The sequence below is a fragment of the Thunnus albacares genome, chromosome 6 (assembly GCF_914725855.1).
Source record: "Thunnus albacares chromosome 6, fThuAlb1.1, whole genome shotgun sequence".
Taxonomy (NCBI): Eukaryota; Metazoa; Chordata; class Actinopteri; order Scombriformes; family Scombridae; genus Thunnus; species Thunnus albacares.
Window position 1 is genome coordinate 26239478 of NC_058111.1, and position 17594 is coordinate 26257071.

General features: G+C 38.3%; 1 protein-coding gene across 4 annotated transcripts; it reads left to right on the top strand.

Annotated features, from left to right (window-relative positions):
* Positions 1 to 2512: 2512 nt before the first annotated feature.
* Positions 2513 to 17554, top strand: LOC122983609 (von Willebrand factor A domain-containing protein 5A-like). 4 transcript variants are annotated; one of them, XM_044353557.1, is made up of 19 exons: positions 2513 to 2628; positions 3227 to 3274; positions 3545 to 3747; positions 3836 to 4058; positions 6365 to 6531; positions 6634 to 6748; positions 6890 to 7065; positions 7156 to 7244; positions 8654 to 8798; positions 10950 to 11029; positions 11141 to 11255; positions 11347 to 11505; positions 11713 to 11816; positions 12296 to 12513; positions 13844 to 13894; positions 14998 to 15084; positions 16332 to 16483; positions 16970 to 17093; positions 17207 to 17554. In XM_044353557.1, the coding sequence occupies exons 2-19, from the start codon at positions 3235 to 3237 to the stop codon at positions 17284 to 17286; spliced, it is 2328 nt and encodes a 775-aa protein (XP_044209492.1). In that variant the 5' UTR covers positions 2513 to 2628; positions 3227 to 3234; the 3' UTR covers positions 17287 to 17554. The 4 variants fall into 4 exon arrangements, with proteins under 4 accessions (XP_044209492.1, XP_044209489.1, XP_044209490.1 ...); XM_044353554.1 differs by lacking the exon at positions 2513 to 2628 and having other exon boundaries at positions 3044 to 3274; XM_044353555.1 differs by lacking the exon at positions 2513 to 2628 and having other exon boundaries at positions 3045 to 3274; positions 14998 to 15075.
* The last annotated feature ends 40 nt before the right edge of the window (positions 17555 to 17594 follow it).

A 17594-nucleotide genomic window follows, 5' to 3' on the forward strand; every position in this document is an offset into this window, starting at 1 on the left:
AGACAAGTTGTATCGCTGTGAGGAGACTGTCACCAGGAATAATGTCAATTAAATGTTTAAAGATCCCCTCTAGACATGTATTAAGACATAAAAATACTCTTCTTGGAACAATGATGTATGTCTGATATGTTTTTTTCCATAAAAAAGTATAATTACCATGTTAAAATCCTTAAAATGCAATCTATTCCTTCTCCCACGCTTAAAAAATCCAGAACACATGAAAATGCAAATATTCTTCATTTCAGAAGTTTAACTGCTGAACATAAGATGTTTCCTACTTCACTGTAAAGTCTATTCTCAGTGTTTGTGCACTGGAGGCTTCAAGGTTCCACATCACATTTGTGAAAGTTGCATACTGGACCAGGATTGGATTCTTAAAAGTTGTGATGTCACAAATCATGCTTGTAGGTACACATCTTAAAATCAGATTTTCAATGAGCACAGAGAAACCTTCCACTCAGAGCAGATGAATGTGAAAACAACCCTCCAATGTTGATTGCTGCACATACATCATTCTTCACATTGAAGCTTGAACATCCAACTATGGGAACAAAAAGAAAAACATGTTTTTAAGTCGAAGTGGACTTTAACTCTGAAAATCTCAGCTTGTCTGTTTGAGGTTTCAGCATTAAAGTTGCTCTTACAATTAAAACCTTTTTAATTCCAAGAAAATCCAGTCCACTGTAAGGCTGTACAGTAGACTTCAACGGTTGCCCATTGTAAATAAATACACAGAAAATTTGGTATCCAAAGTTTAGAACAAGTCAGGAAAACATAATTAAAGCACAAAACCCTGTATCAGCTTTAAAAAAGTTTCCTTGTGAAAGATCTGTCTTCAACATCTCTGCTGTGATCAGAGTCAACTTCTCCAGGTGCTTTTTCAATACAATCAACTATAATAATCCTGTTTTATATTTCAGAGGAATACTATACAAACACCACAGAAACCCTGTGTATTATTATGGGACTCACTTTAACGTTGCATCAATTTGTTGTAAAGTGTGTTCATTTCTCACCCACTAGATGGTGATGATGTGCATCTTTTGGAGACCTCAACTCAACTGTGTTACTGTTGCCATGATTTCTTTGTATTTAATAAAAATGTTGCCAAATTTGGCAGTAATTTATTGATGTCATATAACGATGATGTTACATATAACTAATCCGCACAGACATTGAAGCTGTGCTATGCTCCATGCTGTATGTGTGTTCCTAAACATACTGTCAATGAAATGACCTGCAGCTGTCAAACCGAGCTGCACTCTGTAAACTAACAACTATGTGTGGCATAATACTAGGTAGTCAGACCTGCTCCTCCACACTCAGAGCACTGCTTTGTTTTGATCACCTGCACTGCAATTGTAAAACACTTCAACTGGAATTATTCTTTCACTTTCCTAAAACTGCAACTGAAGTGAAAGAAGGGTTTAGGCAACTTAAGGCAAATACAGTAAAGCTTCCAGTACACAGAGGGAGGCCAGATGTACTCTCTGTCTCTAACATTTGATCATCAGGCGATTCTGATTTTTTTTTGTTGTATTTGAAAGTTGTTTATAGGTTTCATTAAAGGACAGGTTCACAATTTTTCAAGTCTGTCTTAAAACAACAGTCCATATGAACAGTAAAAAGTGTTTCCCTCACTGTAATCATTCCTCCTGTTCATACTGGCTATTAAAAGATCCCTTTCAAATGCACTTTCAGTGTAAGTGATGGGGGCCAAAATCCATGTTTTTTCAAAAATGTATTTTAAAGTTTATCTGAAGTTTATATGAAGCTTCAGCAGTCTGAGTTAATCATATCAAGGGGATATCTGCCCCTGCTTCTTCATGTTTCCTCAGATGGTCTTTCCCTGTTGAGCTGGATGTACAAAAAGAGGGACTTTGACACTGAAAAGACTTTAATGTTGAACAATATCTGCTTGATTTGACTCATTTGGACAGCTGAAACTTCACATTAGCTTCAGATAAACTTTTAAATACGTTTTTGCACAGAAGGAGGCTTATGGATCTTTTTGGCCCCCATAGTACCAGTCAAAAGTTTGGCCACACATTTTCATTCATGAGAATGGGAAATTGTGTCCAAACTTTTGACTGGTTCTGTATATTCTAAATGCATTAGGAAGGGATCTTTTAATGGTCAGTATGAACAGGAGGAATGATTATGACAAGGAAAAAAATGTGTCACTATTCACTTGGGGACCTGACTAGTATTTCAAGACAGACTTAAAATATTGCCTCCTGTCAGCTACACCTTGTGTGTGGTGTATCACATCTATCAGAACTTGATGGACCAGGGGTCCCTTCAGTATTTTGTTTCTACATTTTTTTGTGTATTAGAAGTTGTGTCTTAGATAGAACAAACTTAAGTGTGCCTTAAAAACACTTGCATTTATAAAACGTGCACAATATATGTCAAATAGTAATATGTAAAATGATATTGCTGCAGAAAGTCATGGCATAAGCAGCCTGAGCCTCCACTCAGCCGGTGCTATAAATCGAGCGCACCCCGCAGGCGTGACTCACTGCACTGTGTACATTTACACTTCCTGCCTTGTAAACATAAGCTGTGTTTACGTACTTAAAAGAGGAAAATACAGTGAAATAGTCTCGGACACGTTTATCCTCAAAGGTAGGCATTTCTTCTGTGTTTTTATTCAATATGACGCTCTATTAGCAGAAGCAGCGATATTTTATACACCGGAAAACCTCAATAATACAACTGCTACAGTAGTGCTGCGTCACATTTGTCTCAAATTTTAGTGAAATATTGTAATAGCATAAAAAACACGGCTAAGAAGAAGGTTAGTGATGCGCAGATAAATTCAGCTGGTTTCTGTTTCGGTTTCGGTCTGTTACGTCATAGTGAGATAAATTTCTACATACGCACCTTAAAAACGAATAAAGTTGAAAAAAAATGAAGCCACAGACTGAAAAGTGGTGAAATTATTATTTTTTATTTATTTATTCATACAGTATGTGATTACAGTAAATAGATGACGTCGCAGTTATGTCATGGCTTTTTGTTTTTATCTGAATGGATTAGCAAAATAATTTAACATATAATAATATATCATCAATAGCATATTGTGAAAATATTTATAATAAGAAAGAGGAAATCCATATTTGTTGTTATTATAATTGTTGGTCAATGTCTATGAAGTATAGTAATGTCATTATTGATCACTGCAGCATTAAGTCTTCATATGTCCTTGATAATTGTTGCACAGGTGCAAAGATGAACAGCTGTGGTCTGCTAACTGCCAAGAAGGAACCAGGTACAGAGCTGTTAGAAAACACCAACACAGAAATATATGATTTCCAACAAAACCTTTTTTTTGTACTCATGTAAGCTTCAAATGTTGGCTGTAAAGGCTTTCAGATACATAATGGTTTCCTGCACAAACTGAAGCATTTTAACTATCAGCTTGGTTAACAAGAAAGTACAACTGTTGTGTGGCTAAAAATGTAACAATTCAGTACAGAAAACGACCTTAATTACAATCAGTCACACAGTGTTTGTGTTGTTTCTCTCTGTTTCTCATCAGTTCCTCTGAAGAGCATTGAAGTGGAGCTGGAGGTGAGGGACCATGTGGCTACACTGGTCTCCACTCTGCTCTACGAGAACAAGGAGGACAAACCACTGGAGGCTGTTTTTGTCTTCCCTCTGCCTGGAGATGCTGCTGTCTGTCATTTCAGTGCTAAGATTGGACAAACACAGATTGTAGCTGAGGTGAAGGAGAAACAGAAGGTGAGCTGGACAGTAAATACGTACTCACTATAATGAATCTGAAAAGACAGTAAACACACCAACCATTACTCACATGTGTCATCTGCAGGCTCATGAGGAGTATGATGATGCATTGAGCTCCGGTCAGCAGGCCTTCCTATTGGAGGAGAGTGATCAGAGCCCAGATATATTCTCTCTGAGTGTGGGCAGTCTGCCTCCAGGAGAGAGCGCCTCCATCAGGCTGGAGTACGTCACTGAGCTGGCTGTGCAGGCTGATGATGGGCTGAGGTTTTGTCTGCCTGCTGTGCTCAACCCTCGCTACCAACCTAAGGGTAGGAAAACACTTTCTGCTTAGTGCACACCACACCTGACACAAAGAGTCTTACTTCGACAGTGATGCACTTGGTGCCAAGTGCACCCACATACAATAGGGGAAGCCACAAACCCACTGTGCAATACACCGATGGAACACATCATCTCAAAACTCGGCAAAAAGCGGCTTAAAACTACGTCTTATAACCTCTACCAATTGTGCTGATTTCAGCCTCAAAACTCATAACACCTACAGGAGACTGTAGAGTTTTCTTGTAAACAAATAAATGTTAACATCCAGTGTTTCTTACTAAAACGCACTGTGTGTATCCTTAACAAATATGTTTGTTAATTTACTTCGTCACTAAACATTTGCAAAGGCAATATGTTGAATATTTTAAATCACAGATCCATGATTTAAAATATTCTGCATAATCATTTACTGTGTTCTTCACTGCCTTTGCAAGTGCATTGAAATGCTTATTTGCTGTTAGCGCCACCCACAGTCAATCTAGAAAATAGCATGAAACAATCAACAAGAATATGTATTGTTTCGCTCCCACATGTTTCCTTCTATGTGTGCATGATACAAATAAAATGTTGTAAAAACATTGCTTCATAGCACCACAAGTGGTCAAAAACCCCACAGCCTTTGACACAAACATTTTTTGCAATTATTTTTCAAATTTTAAAGGGTTAGAGTTAAACAAAGAAAGATATTCCTTGATGTTTCCTTTAGACTGAGCCAGCTTAGCTGTTTCCCTCTATTTCAAGTGTTTATGCTAAGCTAACCTAACCAGCTGCATATTTACCGTACAGACATGATGTTCTCATCTAACTCTCGGTATAAGACAGTGAATAATTTCAAAAAATATCAAACTGTTCCTTTAAAGTCACCACACAAACACTTGCATCTCCTGTATTTACATCCTGTGGAAACAGAAAATGTGACAACATGGTTTAATAAACAGCAAGACTAAGTATTGGAGCCACTCACTCACCTTCACCAGTTAGTAAACAGTTAGCGCTGCATAATCAGAAGTCCCATTTGAAGCTGAAATTTCAAGAACACCACCACAAGCATTCTGACCTGTGTTGATATCTATCACAGAGTGAGGACAGCAAAATGAATTATAATGCTTCTAAGCACACGACAAAGACAAGTAACTTTTCTTTAGAATAAAAAGAATAAAGACACAGATTTCTGGCACAAACACCTCTTCTGAATGAGGATATAGTGAGGAAGAAAGAATACCTGTTATATATGTGGTTGATGTGACAGATATCTGTCAGTGGGAAAATTGAGTTATTTGGACCTAGAGGCAGCAGCAAACTCAGTTTGACAAAGTATCGACGCTGAAAGAAACTGGGTCACCTTACCGCAGGTTAAAAACATACTAACCTCACCTGCAGCTGGCTTCCAGTAAGCACAGCAGTTTACCAGAGTGGTTTTCAATCAGTTTTACTTTTCCAACCAAACACATAGGTGGTGTTACATGCATTGGACAATGTCTATGTTTACATTTACATTGAAACATTTAAATGAGACAAGTGAATGAGATGAGTTACGTGAAGGTCAAAGGCCAAAGTTTCAATAAAGGAAGTTCAAATTAACATGGCAGATTTAGAAAAATAACTAATCATACTTGACATCACACTTGTTAAACAGCATTAAACTGTGTTCAGACTGACAGCATGATTGTTCTCACTGGCGGCCAAGTGTGGGATGTGTTTCGTTTTCTGTGTTACTACCATGACAAGGTAGTGTTGTGTCAATGGAGTGGATGCAAGAGACTGAAATGAGCTTTTCCCTTGCTAGGTGGCTAACACTATTCCCTATAGAGAGAGTAAGGAGCTCAGACATCTGGAAAGACCTCAGTTTGAATTCACTGTTTGAGTTAGTTCAGGCATGCGATTAGGATACCTCACTTGCGCACTTGCAATTGGGAGGAAACCCTTGTGTAGACAGAGTATGCTGGACCATATAACCCATCTAGAAACGCCTCAGGACCCTTCAAGAGGAACTGAAGATCACATGGTGCTTGGGCTTCTTTGCTTAACTTTCCACCATGTCACTGTGTTTTGAGAACTGTAGGTCACAATGGCTGCTGATAAGCAGCAGAAAAGTGATGAGTATTCCTTCAGAGTATCTAGTAGTTTTTTTAGTAGTATATTTTTACTTAAAGCAGAATATTTAGGTTGAGGATTTGTTTCCCCTATTTTCCTGATCACCCAGAACCTCAGCTGGACTGAAGGTTTTCAGCTACATAAGTGGTTTTAGTGTCTTTGATCACAACATTTTAAACCTGTTTCATGTTGTTCACAGGTAGTGAAGGTGGCAGCGTCCAGGTGACATCTGTTCCAGCCTCTCTGGTGCCCTACAGTCTGTCTTTCTCTGCCCGGGTGTTTTCTCCTCGTCCAATCTCTAAAGTAGAGTCCAACTGCTCCCTGGACCCTCTCCAGTACCTCAACACAGAGCAAACTCAGGCCACGGTATGTAGAGCGCTAACATGTCTGCTGTGTGTGATTGTTCCTCATTACTGAGAACAAGACATCAGTCTATTTATATTTATGAGTGTGTTTTGTGAACTGCAGGTCAAGTTGGCTGCAGGACACAAGTTCGACAGGGATGTTGAACTGTTGATTTATTACAAAGACGCCCACCAGCCCACTGCTGTGGTGGAGGCAGGACAGGCCTCTGCCAAGCCTGGTGGGTGACAATTAGAGAAGTTGTTACTCTGTAAATTAAAAGTTAATTATCCTCATCCTCAAACTGATGAGTTACATGTGTTGTAATAAATGATAAAAAGCAGATTTCTGGTCATTTTTGTGTCTCTTTCCTGTGTTTCAGGCACTCTGATGGGTGATCCAGTGGTGATGCTGAGCCTGTACCCTGAGTTCCCCCAGGCTGTGATGTCTTCAGTCGTGTCATGTGGAGAGTTTGTGTTCTTGATCGATCGATCTGGAAGTATGGATTGTTGTATGGATAACAGCAACCAGCAAGAGACTCGCATTGGCAGTGCCAGGGTATTCATTATGTGTTAACTCTGTCATAAAATCATTCATAGTGTTCCTCTCACACAGTGGCCTTCACTCTCTTTTCTCTCTTTCTCCAAGGATACTCTACTGCTCCTGCTGAAGAGTTTACCAATGGGCTGCTACTTCAACATCTACAGTTTCGGGTCCAGTTATCAACACATCTTCCCGTAAATCACTGCCTCATTTGACTCAGTCCACAAAAATGTGTTTCTGCCTTAGATATCACTGTTTGCACATGTGCGTTTGTATAGCCTCTTTATCATGTAGGTCCTGGTAATTACTTGGATAACCTTTTAGGCACCGCTAGTGATTTTCACACACTATTACGACATGCAGCTACATTCAGGAACATTTCCGTCTTTCACCTTTTCACACATGCCAGGCAATGCTGGAATAGATGGGGCAAGGGACAGTCCAGCAGATGGTAGTAATGCTTATGGATGCCAACCACCATAATACCCAACATGGGGCAAGGCCAGACATACGTGTATGCAGCAAAAGATGTCTCCCATTATTTTCAGGAACATGGTGGGTGAGGAGCTGTTTTTTTCTGGTGACAATGTTCTTGTAATGTATTTAATATTCAACAAGTTTGCATGACAAATTACCTGCGAAGGCATTGGCAAAGCAACTGTAAATAAGTCGTGGATTCAAATACGTCATTGGCAGAGTCTTGTGATTGGTTTGTTTGTTCCACGTGAAAGCATCTTTCGTTAGACAGACGTAACTCTTTAAGTCCTTGTACCTGCAATGTTACTGCTTTTATTCACAACACAGCCATACCAGCATTTTCCCTGAAATGTTACTAGGTCTTGAGGTGGGAAATTGGTGGTACAGATTTTCCAGAATGTCAATCCCTGCTCTCATTCACACATGACCCCATGCAGGAAAAGTTCCTGAACATTTCAGGGATAGACTGCATGTGTGAAAGTCAGTCAGTGCTGTCAGCTGTCTTTGATTTTGGGTGATTCAGCAAAACCCAAATTATGTTTAATTTCAATTTTTTTTCCCAACAGAGCCCTAAGTCGCTAGCCAGACTCTTCTCTTCTGTAGTTCCCCAGTGGTGGAACGAGTTACCAAACTCCATTCGATCTACAGATTCCCTCTCTAATCTTTAAGAAAAAGCCAAAGACCCAGCTCTTTCACAAATACCTCCACACTTGATGGACTGAAAAAAAAATTATTTCCACTTATTATCCACTTCTGTGCACTTTATTCCTCTATGCACTGCCTATTGGCACCTACATCCTATCGGACCTGAACTTAGCTTCATGGTCCTTCTCACCTTGTTCTCTCCTGAATAGATCCTTGCTTGTGTTGTATTAACTGTTATGTGTACGTCGCTTTGGATAACAGTGTCCTCCAAATGAAATTGTAACATTGTAACGTTTCAAAATCAATTATTCCTACAAATATGGTCATGGCATTAACAGTACAGTTAAGACATGATGAAGTTTAGGGAAAGATTACAGTTATGCTATAAAAAAGACGTGATATGAATTTCAAATTGAATTGTGGAAGTTGGTAGTGCTACACAACTATCTTACCTCCCCCATTTGTGTGTTTCTGATGGCAGTAAGAGTGTGGAGTACAATGAGAAGACTATGGAAGAGGCTCTGAAGAAAGTTGAGGAGATGGACGCTGATCTGGGAGGAACAGAGATCCTGGAGCCCCTCAAACATATTTACAGCCAGCCCTGCATTCCCAGTCAACCAAGACAAGTAACACACACACACACACACACACACACACACACACACACACACACACACACATACATTATGCAAAAACTTCATGGTCATTTTTGTTACACTTACGCAACTATGACCCTCTGATAGTTTGGTGTTTTTTTTTTCTGATCTTCATCAGCAATTTGCTTTTCTTGTCTCCTTGGTATTTATGTTTCTAGCCCAGCAACAACGTAATGTATCAATTAAAACAATAAGGATTTAATAAATTAAATGGTCTTAATCCAGGCAGAAACTTCACCAGTGAGACTAAATAGAGGTTGAACCGAAGAAGCATTTTACGGCCTTCCATTGGTTGATTCTGCTGCCAATCAAACGTGCCTGCACTCCTCTTTTTTTTTTCCTGTGTGCCCTCGTTCGTCTCTCTTGTTCAGAGCCCTGAAGCCCCACCCCTCTGTGATGTGACAGTGATTATATCAAACAGCCCCCGCTGCACTCAGACACAGAGCAAAGTTTATTAATGTTAAACATGTTACATGTCCAAATTGCACCCAAAGAGCATCTGTCTCCACAGTAAATCAACTGTTGAGTGTTTGATGGTTGTTTATTTGTTCTTTAGAACATAACTGCTGTGAAACAATCAGAAAATAATTATATAATGTATTTCTGTCATTCAAAGAATTTCTCTCTCTCAGAGAAAGCTTTCCACCGCTGTCTCTCCTGTCTCGCCGTCTCTCTCTCTTTTTCTCTTTTGTTTTTTAAGTTGAGTTGGGAAACCCATGACAAAGCCTAACATTTAAAGTTATTTAATGAAGAGAGATGTTTTCCTCCCCTCTCTCATGGCAGGGTTGCACAGCTCTGCTCATGACATGTAGTAGCAGAGCCCCAAAGCCCTGCCCCACTGCTGCAGAGCAGAGCGACTTGCTGTTTGCTTGTTTATTCCAAGTTTATTAATATTAAACGTGTCACATATCCAATTTGGACCAAATTTCGACAGTGCACTCCCTTGTATCCCGAGCAATACACCTGCCAAGTGTGAAGCAGATTGGATGAACGGTTCTCAAGATATACAAAGGACAAACATACATACAGACAGACAGAGATTCCTTGCTTTATATAGAGAGATAAAGAGATAATGCTAAAAAAATGTAAACAGACAATTAATTTAACATGCTCCTACTAGTACCCATTCATCCATCCATTTTCCATCGCTTCTCTGGGTCTCAGTGGCCTGGATCATGTGCTTGGAAACAAGTCTTGCACTGTAACCCAAATGTTTTCCTGTTTACTGTGCTTGTGCCATCAAAATAAAGCCCTTACAATGTCCCAATCACCTCTTTCATCAATCAAGTCTTTAATTAGTAATATCTGCCACTCAGTCTGATTCGTGTTTTAAATTTAATTTTTGTTCACTTATTCCCACATAATACAGCATACAGTGCATATTTAACCATCAGTAAGTCTAAATTGTTAAGTCTACATTGAAGTGAGTAAGTTGGGACATGTGACAGCTGAATAGCTCTGCATTAAGAGATTAAACTTACATCACAGCTCTTCCCTGTGTATAGTCTGGTGTAGTTTGTACAGTTTCCTGATGATGTCTGTGGACAGAGAAATGTTAGTGTGGATCTGTTGTGGCAAGAAGGTTTGGACAGGATTTGGACAGCTACAAATGTGATACATCTGGAAAATGTTGCTGAATCAGATGCGACAGTTTGTTTTCAGCTGTGTTCATTTCACTCACTGACGCTTGCTGACATTTTTTATTAAAACTGCTGCTTGTTTCTGTTATTTACTCACTGAAAACTCACTGGCTCCAGTGTTTTAATGGAGCACATGAAGTGTTTGACTGCTGGTGTAGTCAGAGCAAACAAGTAAAGAATAGGAAATAAATGAGGGATAACATATCCTATACAATCTATAAACAATTGCTTGATTGATCTACTCAATAGTTCCTACTTTTCTGTCCTTTCCAAGTACAATGTTGAACAAACCAGTTTATTAGAGGCTCATACATGACACACCTTATCTGTTCTATATACATCACTGTTATATCTAATTGTGTTACTGAAACAGCAACCTGACACTGCTCTCAATATTTTGTGGATGACTCATAGCACATGTTACATGTTTCATAGTGTGATGATATTTAACTAACAGTGATATGTAAACACTCCGTCCCAGCTGTTTGTCTTTACTGACGGCGAGGTGGAGAACACCAAAGAAGTTATAAATCTGGTGAGGGACAACTCAGGCTCCCACAGGTGAAAGCACAATAACACAAAATACAAAAATACAACAATCACCCACACAATTCCCAGAATATGTCCAATGTCTGAATTCTGTGTGTTAAAAACAAAAGTACTTCATTGCAGGTGTTTCTCTTTTGGGATCGGGGAAGGAGCCAGCTCTGCTCTTATCAATGGGTTGGCCAAGGAAGGAGGAGGTCACGCTCAGTTCATCACAGGAACTGACAGGATGCAACCAAAAGTAAGACATGACCATTTATTATTTAAAAAATGTATCTAGACAAAAGACATAATTAAAAATAAATAATGAATAAACATTTTTTATTCATCAGGTGATGCAGTCGCTACGATTTGCGCTGCAGCCAGCTGTAGTGGACATCTCAGTCACATGGGATTTACCAAAGGCAGTGTCTGTCACTGTCCTCTCTCCACCCATCACAGCAATTTTCCAGGGTCAAAGGTCGCTGATTTATGTCCAGCTCACTGGACAGGTAGGAGCAGCACCATGTCATAGAGAAATACCTCTCTGGTCTGATTTTTCAGCTTTGAAAAATGTAAATAACAGTGTTATAGTGCCAAAAAAATGTTTGCATGAACTATATAGCATCTTCTGTGTCCACATTTAAGTGATTGAAGTTTTCATCAGGTATGTAATTAAGATAAGAAGATTGGTTTCTATCACTGTAATGCTCTTTCAGAGTCCAGAGACAGCAGAGGGCTGTGTGACGGTGAAGTACAGTCTGACAGGTCATCCATCCCAGAACCAGCTCCGCTTCAGTCTCAAACCTGCAATGGACACTGGGTAAAACAGGGTTTGGTCATACAGCATAGGCTTTTATGTTAAATATGGTATTTACTGCAGTACAACGTAACTAAAATAAAGTGACATAGTACAGTAAAATAACTAAAATAACTAAATATTTACACTTATAAATACAGTAAGAACTCAAAATACCAATGAAGATTCAGTTGTAGCCTTCTATTGAGATAAATTTATAAGTACATTTACATTTATATTTAACTGAGAGACACACACACATACACAGACTCGGTGTGTGTGTGTGTGTGTGTTACCTCTGCCAACATGTCGTTGGGTATTAAGAAAAAAAAATCTGAGAGGTCACTGGGAAACAGTAGTGGATTTTTGTAGCATTAATGATGTTTTTTTTTACTTTGCATCTAATTTCCATTATTGAAAAGTTGTTAAATATCCTGACTGGACATAGATCACTGTTTTGCATTCATACAAATAAAAAGTTAACTCCTCTGTCTTGTCTGCAGACTAACAGTCCACAGGTTGGGTGCTCGGACTCTGATTCGCTCCCTTGAGATGGATATTGAGAATGAAGTAGAGCAAGATGAAGGAGTGAAGCAGAAGGTGGTGGAGCTCAGTGTCCAATCAGGAGTGAGCAGCTCCTTCACCGCCTTCATTGCTGTCAATAAAGACGACAGCGAGGCGATTCAAGGGCCTCTGTTGCGAAGAAATGTTCCAGCACCCAGTGAGTGTTTCCAAGAACATTACTTATTCCCAGCTCAGTATGGCAAACCTTATGTGTGATGCACCTGGATAGTATGGCTAAAAACACACCTTGATATTTTTGAGCACTGGTTTATTTGATCAGATGAAATCTACATTTTCTATGGTAAAACTATGCGTGAAGAATCATAATGTTTTTGTTAAGAATATCAACAAGACTAAGACTCTACCAGCCATGCAAGCTGAGGCTGATGGATACGATTAGTTTTACAGGTATTTGGTCATAAATAAACATATAATACAAATTGAAAATTAGACCTGATGATAGCACTAGATATTTAATGTCCATGTATTGTGGGAATGAGGGAACAATTCTACAAATATTTGAGAGGAAAACAACAAAAACTTCACAGAGGCACTGCATGGTCTGATCAATGACTTGTGCATTGATTTCAAGTCTTAACCATTTCTAATCCAATGGCATTTATTAAATGCTGCATTGTCTAAATAATTGTTCTGATTAGGAAAATCAATGTGTAAAGATATTCTAGATAAATCACACACACATACAGTATGTCTATGTTTACAGTATAATGTCTATTATTACATATATTGCCACACTGCTGGGATTGAGCCATGGTTTTAAAAATGCATTTGCATGTGTGGCTGGGGACCTTTCTTGCATTTCTCTCTCTCTCATTTCCTGTCTCTACTTGTGCTGTCAATTAAAAGCATAAAATGCTCCAAAAAGAAATTTAAAAAAGCATAAGCATGACATTGGCCTGGTTGGGTCTTGTGCTTATTCAATATGATGTAATACACTTATTTGCATTCTTGCCAAAAGCTCGATTAAAAGATCAATACGACTCTTCATTCAACAGAGTAGCACATAACCCCTGTAAAACCATAATTTGCTGTTTTTACTCTTGAATTTTTGTATAGATGAAAAAAATTAAATACAGTGTGTTAATTAGTGAATTTTTGAAGATCAGTAGGCAAATTTTGTTACTTGCAGACACAGCCAGGCTAGCGGTTTCCGGTCTAAAGCTAAACTAACTGGCTGTTTACTGTAGCATTCTGAAAAAACAGATATAAGAATAAAACTGATCTTCTCATATAACTAGCTTCTAGAAAGCAAATAAGCACATTTCCCAAAATGTCAAATTATTCCTTTGAGTACAAGTCTCAGCAATTAAGTCAAGTCTCAGCAAGCAGTGGTGCTGACAAATGGATCTGCATTGAATTTGTGAAAAACTGTAAGTTTTATATGAAGGAATTTATTGGTTTATTGTTTGATATTTATGCCCTAGCTAATGACCTTCATTTAATATCCTACTCTCTTTTTATCTTAGGGATGATGTTTGCCTCCTACTGTGCGATGTCATGTGCTTCTTCAGACATTTGTGAGTAAAAAGTTGAAATACAACGAGGGCACTTGTTGCTTTATGTTCGGCCATTCGACTAGTCTGTGCTACTGTAATATCTATGGAAGCCCATTTTTGCCATTTGCAAAAAAGAAACTAAGTTTTGTTTGCATTATTAATTTTTTTTCTCATTATTATGACTCAGTATCTCATAAATGTGAGATAAAAAATCCTAAGTATACAATAGCATCTCATAATTTTGACTTAGCATTTATTGACACTATTGATTTGAAGCCTAATGCTAGTTAGCATTAAGGTCCTGAAGCTTATAGCACTTGCAAACTAATCACAGCTGACAAAAGCTGGGCTGCAGCTTTGAAATCTTTTTCTACTGAAACACAATTCAGAGTTAGCCCTGACACATGAATTAGCATTTGCAGACAACAGATTTTCCTGAATAGAGATTGTTTTGCAACCATTTCTGTCAGTATTGTATGGATTCCATTTTTACTTATTATTGACAGCTGTTTGCAAGCCAAATTGCCCCTCGGGGACATTAAAGCTTTCCTCTACGCTACTCTACTCCACTAGTCCTATGCTGTTAAAGAAAACTGCAACACTAGTTCTGTTTGTACGAAAAAGTCTTGAACATTTGTTCCAAGCACTCCACTACAAATAGAAGAAATCTGGATCTTCTCTCACAGTATTTTTGTATGCATTCGGAAGTGCGACTACCCCACACCATTGTGGCAGCAGCATTGACATTCAATACAATGACCAGCAGCGTACAATGTGGTGTGGTGTATATATCGATGCTAAAAAACTAATGACATTCCCAAGGTGCAGTGCTTTATACATACAATAGTAATAGTTGAGGTCTATTCCAGAAATAGTTATTAATTAAGTAACTCATATTTGGGGTGCTGTTGTGTACAATTGTGAGTTGTGTTGCAGGGTGCACAGGTGACACAAACCAGGGTCAGATACAGAACAGCTCAGGGCAACAAAATCCAGCATTAGTTCAGTGCACTGCACCATTTATTGCACAATAACATTAAAGACACTGATCATTTCAATTAGTTTTAAATATTTTTTAAAATATTTTTGCTATTGTAACAGTGCATTTCTTTTTGAAAAAACAGGTTTTGCTGATGGTGGTTGTGAAGCAGAGGGATATAGTCTGGATGAGTGCTGTGACGAAGGTGACGAAGGTGATGAAAGTGACGAAAGTGACGAAAGTGAGAAAGGTTTTTTTTTTTTCAGTGGTGCACAAACTTTATAGACTAGACAAAATGTTCAGATGTTTTAGTGTAAACAGAACCCTCCAGAATTTATCAGCAGGCTCTGTAAAAATAAGCTTCAGTAAAGATTTAAAAACATCCCATTTCGATTAGATTTGACTACTTTCCTGCGGACACTGATCTCTAAAACTGCTTTTGCTCATCATCATCAAGGGTCTATTATCTCTGGAGGGCACAGACATTTATTTTGTCTGTGCTACTGTTTAAATACATGAACAATAATATCTCAAACTCTCTACAAAACTGTCACATATAGCTGTCAGTCCACAGATCTGTGTCAAACAGGATGAATAACTCAACTCCACTTTTCTCAACTTGACAACATGTGAGAAAGACATTATGCTTTTATACACAGTAGTTACTACAACTAAGCTGCATTACTTAAACTTATATTCTACCCAAAATATTTTATCTTGAGAATTATCCTTTGCATAAATGCTTAAATGATTCACTTATAAGAGTTAGGCGTGTGCTGGTGGTCACACACAAAACTGTTTTCTCCAAAACACATTGTTGCTAAGTCCACAATGATGCATGTAATCTGGTCCAAGTAATGCATGTAAGAATTGTCTTTTATATCAAAGGCTATATTTGTTACAGCCATCTGAATTAAAAAACTTAAATTAAGAAAAAACCCCTTGATGTGAATATTAAGTGCTTTAAATTTAACCATCTACATTCTGAATCACCTTTTTCACCTTGTGATAAAATCTAGATTCGAGCTGGATCACTGTATTGCTGCTTATAGCGATAATCTTCAGTGTATTTGTACAACTCAGTTATGTATTTTACCAGTCAAGCCAGCATGATATTCTAATCAATGCACAAATTAGAAAAGTAGAAACCAAACACAAATATGTCTTAACTTTGATGACCCTCTAGTTTTCCTCTTGTGCCACCAGCAGGTCAAAGTTTTCCAGTCAAACATCTCAACATCTACTAGATGGATTGGCACAAAATATATTTATTATTCCCAAAAAATGAATCCTTCTAACTTTGGTGATCCCATAACTCCTCTAGCACTACTATAAGGTTGACATTTTTATTTTTTATCAAAATATTGTAGCAATTATTGGATGGATTCCCAAGAACAGACGTTCATGGTCCCCAGAGGATGAATTGTAATGACTGATTTTGTTTTCAGCTCTGAGTTTTCAGTTTCTTGTTGTCCTCAGACTACATTGCCATGCTCAAGCAGCCTCGCAGAGACCCTTTGCTGCAGTTGGTGTCCCTCCAGAAGGCGTCTGGTTGCTGGTTGCTTGAACCAGCTCTGGCTGCTGCACTGGGAAAGACCAGCGAGGAGGTGGAAAACCCCAAACCTTCAGCGGTGGGTCATTGTCAAAAATAAGAGAAGAAAATAATGAGGGAACTTATTCTAAAACAGATTTAATGAATCACTTTATAAAAAATGTTACATACACCATGAAATAAAACTTAAAAAGACAGACCAAAACAAAAATCAGGGCTATACAGTATGTATATAAATAAAAAGACATGCTGAGATACATTGTTCCATAAAATCAATCAATAGAAATTAGTCCAGAAGAAATACAACCAGATTGAGAGATTGTGTATGGTGCCCTCTTGTGGTGTTTTTAAACCACCTGTTAATGAAAGGTGTTGACCATATCTGAGAGTAAATCACATGTACTGTACATATTTGAGTGTGCTCTTATTTTATTTAGTATATAATATTGTTACCGCTGTTTTAAGAACTGTTCAGTCACATTTTCCTTTGAAATGCTTTGCTGTCTTTGTTTTCCTTGATTTTGTTTCTTTCTGTTGTCTTTTATTCTTTCATTTGCTGATAAAGGTGAACAAGGAAGTGTGGGCCACCATTCTGGCTCTGATCTGGCTTCATGGTTTTAAGTCAGATGTTCAGGATGAATGGGAGCTTCTGGCTATGAAGGCTGCATCATGGCTCTGTGCTCAGAAAGGTAATCACCATAATAATAAGTGCTGATCTGATGTTTTTAACTGTGTGTACTGGTTATAATCAGCTGCTACATTCAGTTTAATTATGGCTTGTTCTGTGTTTGTTTTTTTTCAGCACCATGTGTGACAGAGTGTGTGGAAGCTGGAAATGCACTGCTGGGTTGCAAGGTGCAGAAAGATTCACTGGGGATTTGAGGTTTTTGTTAAACTGGCTTTTCCTCCCAGACTGGTACATAGGAGCAGATTTACTCCATCCTGCATTTACTTCATCAACATTGAATGTTACTACTTTGCACTTTCTACCTGTATGATATCTTGTGCCTTAGTATATTTGCACTGTGCTTCATCCATCCAGGATCAGCCATGTAACAAGACATTAGTGTTTTTCTGTCTGAGTGCTTTAATGTTGCTTTGTATTATTACTAAAACAAACCAGACCTTTCAGCATAAAGTTGTGGCCTCACTGTTGCCTAAGAAGTTAAAAAGTTCAAGTTATTTTTATT

Excerpts from the sequence above, each read along its gene's own strand:
- LOC122983609 (XM_044353554.1), top strand. The coding sequence starts at position 3,148 with ATGTCTATGAAGTATAGTAATGTCATTATTGATCACTGCAGCATTAAG. Across the intron at positions 4,059-6,364 it reads CCCTCGCTACCAACCTAAGG|GTAGTGAAGGTGGCAGCGTC; the intron begins GTAGGAAAACAC and ends TGTTGTTCACAG. Across the intron at positions 16,484-16,969 it reads AAAACCCCAAACCTTCAGCG|GTGAACAAGGAAGTGTGGGC; the intron begins GTGGGTCATTGT and ends TTGCTGATAAAG.